Consider the following 13,737-nt stretch of genomic DNA (forward strand, 5'->3'; position numbering starts at 1 on the left):
ATAAACCCATGCCTTTATAGTCAAATAATCTATGACAAACAAGGCAAATATATGCAATGGGGTAAAGACAGTCCATTCAATAAATAGCATTGGGGAAAATGGACAGATACATGCAAACAAATGAACACCATACGTATATACAAATAAACTCAAAATGGATAAAAGCTTCAAATGTAAGACCCAAAAGCATAAAACTCCTAGAAGAAAACATAAGCAATAAACTCTGACATTGCTCTTAGCAATATTTTTTTGGATATGTCTCTTCAGGCAAGGGAAACAAAAGAAAAAATAAACAAATAGGCCTATATCAAACTGAAAAGTGTCTGCACAGGAAAGGAAACCATCAACAAAATGAAAAGACAACTTAATGAATAGCAATACATATTCAATATTCATCAAAAATACATTGGTTAAGAGCTAAAACATATAAGGAACTCATATAACACAAAAATAAATGATTTAAAAATGGGCCAGAGACCTGGAAGGAATCTAATCCTTTTTTTCCCCACAAATACTGTAATTTAAGATAGCTCTAATAAATATCCAAGGCTGTCTCTTTTCTGAGTTAAACATCCTCAGTTCCTTTAACCTACTATAGTTTACATGGTATGGTTTGAGTTCCCTTTACGATCCAGGCTGCACACTTCTTAGGTGTATTTCCACCCGGCTATTCTTAAAACTAAGCATGCATCAAAATCACTGGGAAGACTTATGACACAGGTGGCAAACACAAGGCCTGCGGGCCGAATACAGCCCTCCACCTTGTTTCTACCTGGTGGCAGCACTGAGCTCTCACTTAACTGTTAAGGAATAGTTACATTTATAGTCCTAAAATTACATTCGGCCCTTTGAAGACAACTGCGAGGCTGATGTGGCCCCCAGTGAAAATGAGTTTGATACACCTGACTTATGAAAACAGATGATTGGGTCTTACTCATTTAGGAAACCCCAATTGGGTCCTATGAATTTGCATTTTTAATTATTATTTTTAATCCTCACCTGAGGATATCTTTACTGATTTTTTAGAGAGAGAGAGTAAGGGGTAGAGAAAGAGAGAAGAAACACTGATGTGAGAAAGAAACATCAATCAGTTGCCTACCATATGCACCCTGACTGGGGAGAGCGGCGATGGAACCCCTGACCTCTCATTGTACAAAAGATACTCCAACTATCTGAACCACCTGGCCAGGACTGAATTCGAATTTTAAGGACATCTCCAGGTGATGCTGATGCCATTGGTCTGAGGGCCACAATTTTAGCTCTAGTCCATCAATCTTTCAACAGCTGAACAAGTGGTCTCCGTGCCCCTGAGCACTGGGAGGACCTCACCTCACTCCCGCTCTGACTGGAACTCTGTGAGTGCAGCCTCCACACAGCACAAGCTCCCTTTTGGTAGCCACATCATGCTGGTGCTTTATAAAGGTCACAGTCATCAAGTATCCATAAATACTTTTCAATACTCTTACAAATGATCCAAATTTTCTCTGTATTTTACTTAGGCAATTGCATTTCTGGATCCAAGTGGAAAACTTTCATTTATCTCTAAATCAAGTCAATTTTGCTAGCTTTTAAATTTGAATTGTGACTTAAAATTGGATATGGACTACAAAAGGGATTCCAGGTTTGAAAAACAGTGAAAGGAAGCTTCAATAATGGCACCACAGACACTGTATTTTGTGCACTGAACAAAGACATGAAATTATGGGAATGCACATACATAAATACAGCCTTGGTTTTGTTCTCAGAGCACTGTTCCTGGCACAAAGGGGAGGGAGGGGTGCCTATTTCAATATGCCAGCACAAAAGAAGTGCCTTTTTGTAATTCACATAAAAGCACACATATGCTAGCTGTATACCTGGGCTTGGAGACTGGAAGTATAAAGCTTTGTCTCCTGGTTTTATTAGGATATGACTGTCCTGTCCAAGTAGACAGCTCATGTACAGCAGGGCATCACTATTCTGCCAAAAGAAATCTTACAGGCAAGGCTAAAATAGAAAATAGATATAAGGAGCAGCAGAGCTATGCCCCTGCTTCACTTCCCTACTTTGATCCTACTGGAGTCCTTAGGCTCCTTTGCAGAAACACAGGACTGTGGTTTGAAATTATTACTACAGAGCAGTCGCTGGGCCAGGGGGCTGGAAAGGTGGACCTGACAAGTGTGCAGGACACTGAGTACTGTGACAAAGAGAGGCAGGTATGATTAGGTATTTCATACAACATGAAGAGAAAATCCAACCTTTGTCTTTAATTGGGGATAGTGATTTCCTCAACCAAGTCTTACCGATAGTGGCCAGAAAAGATTTATCATTACATTGGACTAAAATTTTACATGTTAAATAATAATAAAAAAATAGCTGTAAGATGCTCCTACAGTCTCTTTAAATTTAGCATTAACCTTTAAAAAAAAATCTCGTATGGTTCCACAACTGTTGAGTTAAACATTCCTTTAGCATTCTTCCATGAAGTCCAATTCTTAGGGTGAAGAACCACTGTTGTGAATCTTCTGTTATAGTTCTTTATACATTATAATGTATTAAATACTTGGCAAAATAATAGTGAAATGCTTATTTATGAGCTAGAAGAAACCTTCATATTCTATGATATGATTAGGTAAGAAGAATTAAAATATTTCTTTTTAAAAGGACAGCTAATGTATACAGTATAAAATGGAATAAAAACAGTGTTCTGAATGGATCTCAAAGGATCTGACAACAGACTAGAAATGTCTTGTTAATGATATACAAGACTGGAAAAGGAGAAGAGATGTTGCCATTTTTTTTCTTAAAAATATTTAATTTTAAGGAATGTCAACACTGTTGTGAGTGCAATTGGAATACTCCCATGTACAAAAGGAGGTCAAGGGAGAGTCAGCAGGTTCAAAGGACACTGCTCTGGTCCCCTGTGGGCTCCTCCCGTGGGTTAAAGGCCATTGCTGCTGTGCCCCTTGTAGCCAGGCAAAGTCAAAGCAATCAAACCTGTATACGAAGTACTACAAAACAATTTATACAACTTTTATTTAATAAAAGGGGGTATTTTCACTTTGAAGTACCAATTTTTTTAGTAATCTTGAGAGCATATTGATGAATACTTTTACATAAAGCACAATGAACAATAAAATCATGATAAAGATACCAAATATTTTATAATCGACTCTATTAATAAAAATAGGGAAAAGTATGTATGAGTGTAAAATGTTTTTGTCTAGCTCCTGGAAATCTTGACCTAATTTTAAAAGAAGGCACTTCACTGAAGATTCATTTGATGGGGCTTAAATCACATATGAAAAAGGAGAAAGGTACATTGTAGGAATCTGGCCAGAAACTATCCAGAATTTAGCCTTGGGAAAGGTTAACTAAGATTTAGAGTGATTTATTTTTAAAAATATGAATTAAAGTCCATGTATAAAGCAAAGATTAGAAAAAGTATAAGTGTAAAGCAAATTATAATGCTTATGTGCAGCTGTATAAAAATTTAAGCGACTAAGCTCCCAATGCTGTCTGCTTGGGTTTTAGAAGGGCATGGCCCCAGCTCTCTGATGAGCATCTTGTGGGTCCCTGTACTTTGGGGGCCAAGGGCATGTCAACAGGACAGGTGACACAGAAAACAGTTCATTTTACTGATGAAAGATTAAACTCAATAGTATTTCTTAAAAACTGAAGCTATACATTCCAATGTTCATGTCTGATCTGTGTCTTATACACAAAGCTCAAACTTTCTGAATTATGAAATGAAGTGGGAAAGGACAGAAAAATGAAGGCTAAAGGTGAATGATAATGGTTAAGACTCCGAAGTCTTACAGTGGCCAAAGGACAAACTGCACTCTTTTAAGGCTTTTCCATGATTTATCTCATACAGAAATGTAAAAGCAGTTGTTAAGAAAAGATATTTATCCTATTGTTAACCAACTCAAATCGAGGAGGCACTCTTTCGGAGCCCAGATCCCAGTAGCACCAGCAGGACAGCTTGCAATGGTTAATTTAATACATAACTGAGTATTTTTTCCTGATAATTCTGACTCATGAAGTAGATGGTTTAAGTTCCTTTATTTTATTTCTATTGTGTACTTGAGTTTTAAAAAGGTATGTATCAATTTTTCCTTGAAAACAATAATTTGAGTAGATACACTGAGACATTAAAAAAATGTAACAAAATAAAGGTATTCCAGAAAACCTTACCAATGTTATAACAATGTAATTTACCAAAATATTATAATGTAATTTACCAAAATATATTTTTGAACAAAATTATGCCCCTGAGATATACGTGGTAAAACTTTCAAAACTTACTAGAAAAAAAATTATAGTACTTAGAATTGGAGACGGCATTTAAACTTTGTCTCTGGTCACTGTGGTGAATGCCCAGCTACAGAGCCCTCCTGGGTCTCAGGAATGCCTTCTGGACCACAGGGTGCTGCTACTTGGAGATCGGTGATCTCCAGGGCACCATTTCTAAATTCTGTTATTCCCTATTTCTCTCTCCATTTTTTGTAATCCTTTTACAAATGAACCAACCAATTGACAAACAGATCTACCCAACTGCTATTTTCCTCACTCAGTTTTTTTCTGCCAGGGAGACAGAAACCAATGAATTACATATTTGACAGTATGATCTAAGAAATGCTTTTGCTTTAAGTGGAAAGCTTTCCTTGGCTTTTCCCTCCTACCTGAAGGAAGAAGGAAGAGGTCCTGTCCTGAGGATGGTCGGCTACTGGAGCCAGGAGGTTTCGAATGTTCGATGAGACTGTGCCTTGCAGGAGGTGGGGGAGGTGGAAGGGATGGGGGCACGGCATCAAAAGCATCTTCACCTGCATTTAAAGAAAGGTCAGTATCAAGAGCAGAACTTCATTAGTTGCAACACAGCATCAGGTCAAAATAATGATTGATTTTCTCTTACTGCTTGTAAACAACTTCACCTGCAGTGTCTATCCAGCTGTTCACCAGCTTCGATAATGGGAGCTAATTATTTTGTGGGAGTTTGGAGAACAGCAAACCAGACATACAAACACACGTGTGTGTGCAAACTTTTCTATCCCTCAGGCCTTTCTATTAAAAGGGAGTACTGCAGGTTATAAAACAGGTGAATATTCATCTGTAAACTTTATAATATTAAGACACTAGAATTTTGAACTAAAAATTATGTCACACATTTCAAACAGAATTCTTTGTGCAACAGCCTCTAATTAGAAAATCATACTATTAGAAAATCATACTATCACAAAAATTTAGTGTCACGGAATAGATTATCTTTTAAAGTTTATTCCACTGGATTTTAATATTGAAGCTAATATTCCATATATTGTCAAAAAATGTAGAAAATGCACCTAGGGTAGAAGAATATGGTACTTATCTACTTACAAGATAGCTCTAAAGAGGAACAGCTAAATATAGAGCTACCTTTTGTGGTCCCAAAGCTAGTTACTTACATTTGCTGTTTCCTAGCTTTACTAACTACAGAACATTGCCGCATGCGTGTCTATTTTCTCCTGCCACATAGACTGTTCTACTCATATGTTCCCTTATATTGATTCTTTAAAAAAAGACAGTTGCAGTGTTATGTATTTTTGTAAGCAATCTTTGTGAATGAAACAGTGTAAAATAAACACCTACATATTCAAGAAATAAAAATTCACTTGTATATTAATTTGCTGACAAACACAAACGTATACTTCAAGTTTTACCATCCATCCAGGTTGCCTTGCAAAAAACACTGAAAATATTTTCTCTAATGATCAGAAATATTTTTCTAACTTAAAATATTTGAACATATAAGAGTAGTACTTCTGTTTTCATTCCAACCTTCAGCTATATGCTAACTTCTCTTATTCATTTAAATCCCTTTTCAGCGCCTAAATGTCAGGCACCATGCTAGGCACATTGGTACTCTGAAGATCAAAATCATAAGGCCCTTATCCAAGGAGCTTAGATTCCACATGGAAATCTCAGCAAAGTTCACAAATGATTCAGGATGCAAGTCACATAGGTCCCACAGACAGATATATTCATTTTAGGAGGGGAGAGAAATTAAGAAAGTGACATTCAGCAAGGTGTTACCAAAACCAAGAAGGTCTGGAGTATCAGTGGCTCAAAACTCTTTACTCATGAAATGTGAGGATGGTGTCCTCTAGACAGAGTATACTGTATGAATAAAGCTTCAGATACACACGAGGAAGGTGGCGTTAAAGAGACAGGTTGGAACATTTATCTGTCCTGTCCAGTACGGTAGTCACCATCACATGTAGTTATGTAGGTTTTTTTTCTGCTTTGAAAATGTGTTTTATTCTATTTCAAAATCATAAATTAAACATATTCTGTGATATGAAATACAGAAATGAGTAAGAACATTATGCTTGCCATGTGGGAGAATCCTGTCCAGAAGATGATCAGATATCATCCCCAAATGGGTAACACATATTGCTGTCCTCTCAGTTTCACCATCGCTCATGTGAATACACAGACTCCTTACATCACCACACAGAATTCTATTGGACAGTGCTTATCTAGGTCCTAAAGACTCGGGTAGAAGGTTCAAAATCAAAGTATAGGAAGAAGGAAGAAAAACACTAGGCAAAGAAGGAAGTTAGGAGGCTCTCATAATTCATGTAGGTGAGAATAAAGCATTGAACAACAGAAGGAACACAGGAAAGGTGTCAAGTGTAAAACAAAAAGAATAGGGAGCAAAATACACTGCAATATTTAAGTGGAAACACTGGTTGATGGTGTTTGAGGAAAAAATCAAAAGGTTCCTTTCACATTTCTAGTATTCTAATAATTCAGCTAAGTTTATAAATGGACTTTCATCATACATTATTTTATATCATGGTGATTTGCTACTGTGAAGCATTAATGTGTATAAAGGTTCTAATTGTCTTCCTCCAAAAATAGGGTAAAAAGCTTCTCACACAGAATTAATGAAATAAATGCAGACAGCTAACTTTAACATATATACACCACCTGTGTGTACCTTCATACATGTACACACAGCAAACATACAATAGTATACTTCTCCATCTTAACATCTGAAACAAAGAAATTTAAATTCTTTGCATGTGTTTTTGGCAATTCTTTTCAATGATTATAAGACAGAATTTATTCTTAGCTCCCTATAATAAAATATATAATTTTCCATAATGTAACTAGCTAAGTGAAACTGGGTCATTAAATGCTGAAAGAAACAATACATATTCATTAAGAACTGTACTTAAAGGAAATCTCAGATGAACACTTCAGCTTTACTAGAACACGAGTGCCTGAACAAGGCTCCCACATAGGTTTTTTGTAGACTACATTTAGTACATAAGTTGATAAAATCCTGACTGATGGCCAGCTATTTACAACATTGCTTCAAACATCTAAACTAGTGATTTTCAATCTTTTTTATTTCATAGTACACATAAATCAACTACTAAAATCCTATGGAACACCAAAAAATATATTTTTGCCCATCTGACAAAAAGTAAATAGGCATAATTTTGATTCATTCACTGGATGGCTACTGTTGTGTTGGCTGTTGCCATTTTTTATTTGACACTCTAAGGAAAAGAGCTCAGTGCTCCTGACTAAACAGTCAGGGACTGCATGTTTTACAATTGTGGCACACCAGTGTCCCATGGCACACAAACTGAAAATTGAAGATTTACACAGAATAATGGTCACATGAACTTGGCAGCCACCATTACCTAAAGGATCATCTCTAATTCAGACAAATTCATAACCTAGTGAGTCTGTATTATACTGAATACTGATTTCTGATAACTCAGATATTAAGTCAAAGAAGAGGCAGGGTGGCTTATTTGAAATTTTTTTTAAAGTTTCAACCTAATGGAGGGATGAGAAGATCATAATCAGAGGGCGTCCTGTTGAGTGAAGAACCATGCTTTGGATTGTCCCGAGTTGGAGGCCTGGCAGGTGGTAATGGCACTGGATCAGAGGCTGAATCAAAAACATCTCCTAGAGGATAACACAAAATCTTAATGTATTTTCAGTTCAACAGTGGTATGGAATTTTGCCTTTAAATTCCGACCATTAAGATGTAGAATGCAAAGAGAGTATGTGTAATACATACCCTTTAAATATATGCCTAACTCAGGGATGTTTGATTTCTTCATCTCTGAAGGTGTTCCATGTGTTCCATTCAATATACAATGGCCATTATCATGAGACCTGAAGCAGAGAGCAGAGGATAGAAATCATAAGGTCACTTTCCATTTGAAAGTCATTTGGGAGGGTGATGGGAACTAGCAACCCCAGCTCATATAATAAAGTGTGAAAACAAATAATAATTTGGTTTTCTGGGAAAAGTGCAAATAATATTATCTAGATACTCCTACTCAAACATTTTTACAAAGCAGAAGTAAATATCCCACTGAAGACAAATAATCTCTCTTTTTTAAGTTAAACCAAGAATTACAATGATCACAAAAATTGTTGCTACTCTAAAAGTCTTTGAAATTAACATAAAGTTTTGAAAGAGTTCACTAATAACTGTGACATATTTAAAGAAAAAATATAATAAAGCAAAAGATATATTAGCAATCCCAATGATTTCATTATATTTTAATGGTATTTAACATTATATTTTTATTTCTGTAATTTAACTTTACCTTATAATAAACTAGAGCCCAAAGATGGAGAATTATCTAACAACCAGCAATTCTATTACAGTTCTGATTGGCGTTTTCAAAGACCCAGAGTCTATAGTATAATCTCACTGCTGTGGTGAACAAAATGCTGGCACTTCTAACAAAAGTACCAAAGTGACTTTCACAGAAGTCTTGGATATACAACAAATATTTTGATCTACATGTCTATAAAGGATAATAGTCACTAAAAAGTACTTTTGTTGTCGAAATCATACTGTGAACACTGGATAAAACCGGGGCATGGGAAGACAGCAGCAGGAAGGGAAAATGCAGAGTGCATTTTGTCTTCAGAATACAGCTGTGTGACAGTGAACTCTCTGCTCACCGAGTTATTCTGCTCATAGAAAGCTATATTGAAAATGGGGTTTATAATTTACTTTTCTCTAATTTACTCTGAATTCTCGGGCAAAGTAGAAGTATATATCTATTAGAGGAGATGGTGGATATTTGAATAGTTATTGAAGAGTGTTTCATCTGAAATTCATTTTCATTCTCTCTGGTGGCCACCTCTCTTCAAGAGGCCAGAGATGGCTGATTTAAAAAATAGTTATCATGTATTGAATTTTCATAATAATGATGGATTTTTACTAAAACTGAATTGAATTATTCATCTACCATTTAACCTGTTCCACATATTTACTTCTGCTGCTCCAAAGGAGAGGGCAGGGACAGAGGGGAAAGAGCTGTTCAGCTTACAGTGTGCCCTGCAGAGCATGTAAGAAGATACTTCATTCGTCAGCTTTCAGAAACAAATTAGACATAAAATGCACTCCAATTAAGTTTAAGGATTATCAACATTTATTACTTCTCTATAACAGTACAAAGATGGTAATGATGGTCATAATTCAAATTTATTTTCTGGTTTTAGGAGGCCTGCCACCAAAGAGCTCATCCAATATGATGTGACAATTAAAATTTAAAGTATTAAAATTATACCCCTCACTTCTCCAGCAATGAAAAATAATGAGACACTACGTAGACAGAAAAAGCACATCTTATTTCAGTTTTTAAAAATTACTATACATCGGTAAGAGTCAAAGGAACTGAAAATTTTAACAATTTATATTTGATGTAAAGGAATAACTTTTTTCTCTAATGAGAGCAGCAGACATTTGGTTCTTCTGATATAACAAATTGCCTCTCGGTTAATTTTTTTTGTCTCTGCACAGATACTATTTTAGCAACAAATGTCTTAAACACCAATTAGTAAGAAGTACTTTGGTTCTTGCTTGGAACTATGAAGCCCTGGACTTCAGAATGTTAATAATTTTTGCAGAGTGTTGATAATTCTAACCAGGATCATTCATTAAGACAGCTCTCTGGTTAAAATGAACACTTGCTCCTCAAATGTTGTGTTTTCTACCTCAGCACGATACTCAAAGAAAGGCATTAAAAGAGTTTTAGACTTTTCATCTGAAAAAGGAACAGTCCATACATAAACTAAAATGCCTGCTGCTGACTGACTTGACCTAAAAAGGAAATGGCATACTAAGATGACACAGATGACTGAAGTGTCCACCACTCTCCTATTTCTCAATCAAGAGCTACTGGAAGGCAGAAGGCTGGGCCACCAGCAGTAGTTGAATCCTGCTCTATTTTCCTAGCATAGCTTCAGGGATGTTATTATACAATGAAAACTGGAGCTTAAAATAAATTTTGAAACTGAGATTTCACTTATTGAGTATCTCATATATGTCAGTCTTTTAAAAAGATAAAAAGAATAACCTTATTATATTATGGTAACTAATTCAATTACATAAATGTAGAATCATCCTTCTACTTAAAGACAAACTAATATTTCAATACACACCACTCATTTTTAATAATTCATATACCTCAATGGAGCTACAACTTCTAAGATCAGGGCTATCTCCATTTGAACTAGGATAAACAAGTGAAAAAAAAACCCCCAAAACCCACTATTCCTCACATTCTTATTTGATCTAAGCAAAAATAAAATATATAGTACCAGTTAAGAAACCCAATTTTAGGGTTTTTAAATTTTTCTTCAAGATCTAAATAGAAGGAGGTAGCATGTTAAGATGGGAAATGAATATAAATTATACTAATCTTTACATCATGAAGAAAAATTCTAAGGAAGATTAGCAATAATACACTAGTTTCTAAGCACTAATTTTTTCTTCATGAGATAGATGCTTAAAACATAAAATGGACTGAAAATAGCTTATTGAAAATTCATGAATTAATCATTACTATAGGTAACCTACAAAGTTTTATCAGAATATAGTTTGTTTTGGCAGAGAGAGGTAACAAAGTGTCCCATAAGACTTACTGGTCAACTAATTTAGTCTCAAATGGTTTCCTGACAAACCTGTATCTTTCAGTTTTCTCTGAAAGTAATGCAGAAAACAGTACATAGAAAGAAGAGGCTTTGAGCAAGAAATTAAGGATTTTAAATAAATAGATATAATGTAATTGCTAAAAAACAAATACCACAAATGATACTGTTTATGCAGATGTGAGATGATGAAGAAGCTGCCCACATGCTTACCTAAGAGGAGGTTTTACATTATGACAATGAGATGGTTGACAAGTCAGGGGAACAGGATGGGATGAAGGGATCTTATATTCATCGTCATCTTCCTCTACTGGGTCTCTCGTTTTCTCTGAAAGAGAATTTGCTAATGGACCAGTACACCTACCAGAGGGCAGAAAACAAACAAAAAAGAAATCCAGTATAGTATAAGCATAATAATTTACAACATGTAAGTCTGATGTGATATATTCAAATTAAAGAAGCTACTCTGTCATGTGTATGCATTTTTCAATTATAGGGTCAGGATAACATCAGAAGGTCTGTTCTTATGCTAAATACAAATGAAATGGATTTTTCAATCTTTCATTAAGACTTTACAGATAGAAGAATTGTTATAACTTTAAATGGCACACTAAGGAAAACTGATAACTTGTCAAATAAAATGGTCTTGGAGTTGTAAAAGAAGATACATAAAATTATTCAAACCAAAGCTACTAAAATATTAACATATCATTCCAATTGAAATGGGTAAATTAAGATCATATATACATACATATGTAGTAGTTATATATATACTATGTATGGTAGTTTTATATATTAATGAAGTTCTTATAGAAAGGACAAGTTTTCTGTCTCTTGTGAATATTACCTATGGCCAAAAAAAATCCACTTTAATTAAAAACAATTCTTCCTTCTGAGAAGTCACAATTCAAATTGTTATTTTTTCCCCAAACCGACTAAGGACTAAAAGTGACTGAAACAATTAGAAGTAGATAATGAGAGAACTAATTAAGCTGGTGAGGTACAGTACACTGTTTTTCTGGCTTACATTCCCAGGCAAAATAAAAAAGAATGAAAATGAGAAAGCGATCACTTAGTATCAGAAAAATTGTTCAAGCATTTTATTCATCCATGAGATCAAATAAAACAAAGCCAAGCAAAGAAAAACCTACTGTTTTTCACAGTTGTTACTGGAGTTTAACCCTTGCTGATGCAAGAGGAAAATGCCAAATTAGAAATGCACAAACCTATCCTGACCAACTTTAGGACAGCCAGCCAGTTTACAAGACATTAGAGATACGCATGGATCCAGAGCTTTTTATTAATCACCATGGATCTCTTAACAAATCTATTTGATTGTTTTCTAAAACAAATTTTGTGATTCTATCCCTCTGGTTCTATTTTGCTCATTAGTTCATTTTGTTCACTAAATTCCTTTTATAAGTGAGATGATATGGTATTTGTCTTTCACTGACTGGCTTATTTCATGTCTGGAACAGACTGACAGTGGTAAGAAGGGAGGAGGGAAGAAGCTACTGTTGGATAGAAGGTGAAAGGATGCATCAAGGAACATGTATGAAGGATCCATGGACATGGACAACGGGGTGGGGACTATGGAAATGGGGGTGGGTTGAGTGGAGGAGGACAAGGGGGAAATAATTGGAACTGTAAAACAAAACTTAAAAATTTGGGTCTTCTGTATGTCCTCCTTGGAGAAGTGTCTCTTCAGGTCCTTTGCCCATTTTTGAATAGGACTGTTCGTCTTCCTGGAGTGGAGTTGTGTGTGTTCTTTATATACTTTGGATATCAAACCCTTGTCCCAGGTATCTTTAGCAAATATATTTTCCCATACAGTCAGTTCCCTTTTCATTTCACTGAGGTTTTCTTTAGCTGTGCAGAAGCTTTTTGTTTTGATGAAATCCTATGTTTATTCTTTTCTTTATGTCCCTTGCTCTAGGGGACATATCAGTGAAAATATTGCTGCATGGAATATCTGAGATTTTCCTGCCTATGTTCTCCTCTAGGACTTTCTCCAAAGAGGACATACAGAGGGCCCAGAGACATATGAAAGGATGCTCAGGATCACTAGCTATCAGAGAGATGCAAATTAAAACCACAATGAAGTATCACCTCACACTGGTCAGAATGGCTATCATAAACAAATCAACTAACAATAAGTGCTGGTGAAGTTAAGAAAAGGGAACGCTAGTGCACTGTTGGTGGGAGTGCAGACTGGTGCAGCCACTGTGGAAAACAGTATGGAATTTCCTCAGAAAACTAAAAGTGGAACCACCTTTTGACCCAGCAATTCCACTGCTAGGATTATATCCTAAGAACCCTGAAACACCCTAATAGGATGTTCATAACATCTTAATGTTCATAGCAGCACAATTTACAATAGCCAAGTGCTGGAAGCAACCTAAGTGTCCATCAGTAAATGAATGGATCAAAAAACTGTGGTACATTTACGCAATGGAATACCACACAGCAGAAAGAAAGAGCTCCTACCCTTTGCAATAGCATGGATGGAACTGGAGAGCACTATGCTAAATGAAGTAAGCCAGGTGGTGAAAGACAAATACCATATGATCTCACCTTTAACTGGAACCTAATGAACAAAACAAACAAGTGAGAAAAATAGAACCAGAGACATGGAAATAAAGAACTGACAATAACCAGAGGGGAGAGGATAATGGGGGGAGCAGGGGGAAGGGTTGTCAGAAACATGTATAAAGGACACATGGACAAAGCCAAAAGGGGGTACGATTGAGGGTGGGAAGTGGGGATGGCTGGGGTTGGGAGGAAATAGAGACAACTGTA

The 13,737-nt window shown here is 35.8% G+C and overlaps 1 protein-coding gene across 6 annotated transcripts in view; it reads right to left on the minus strand.

Moving 5' to 3' along the window:
- Positions 1-13,737, minus strand: part of CBLB (Cbl proto-oncogene B) — a 212,646-nt gene that overhangs the window by 21,470 nt on the left and 177,439 nt on the right. For 4 of the 6 annotated variants that reach the window (XM_028503384.2, XM_036018036.1, XM_036018034.1 and 1 more), the window contains exons 14-17: positions 11,152-11,298; positions 8,063-8,160; positions 7,816-7,947; positions 4,665-4,805 (exon numbers count right to left, since the gene is read on the minus strand). In XM_028503384.2, the coding sequence (XP_028359185.1) occupies positions 4,665-4,805; positions 7,816-7,947; positions 8,063-8,160; positions 11,152-11,298 (518 nt within the window). The remainder of the gene's footprint in view (positions 1-4,664; positions 4,806-7,815; positions 7,948-8,062; positions 8,161-11,151; positions 11,299-13,737) is intronic. The other 2 variants (XM_036018039.1, XM_036018038.1) reach the window with 2 other exon arrangements.

This window comes from Phyllostomus discolor, chromosome 2 (assembly GCF_004126475.2).
Source record: "Phyllostomus discolor isolate MPI-MPIP mPhyDis1 chromosome 2, mPhyDis1.pri.v3, whole genome shotgun sequence".
Classification (NCBI taxonomy): Eukaryota; Metazoa; Chordata; class Mammalia; order Chiroptera; family Phyllostomidae; genus Phyllostomus; species Phyllostomus discolor.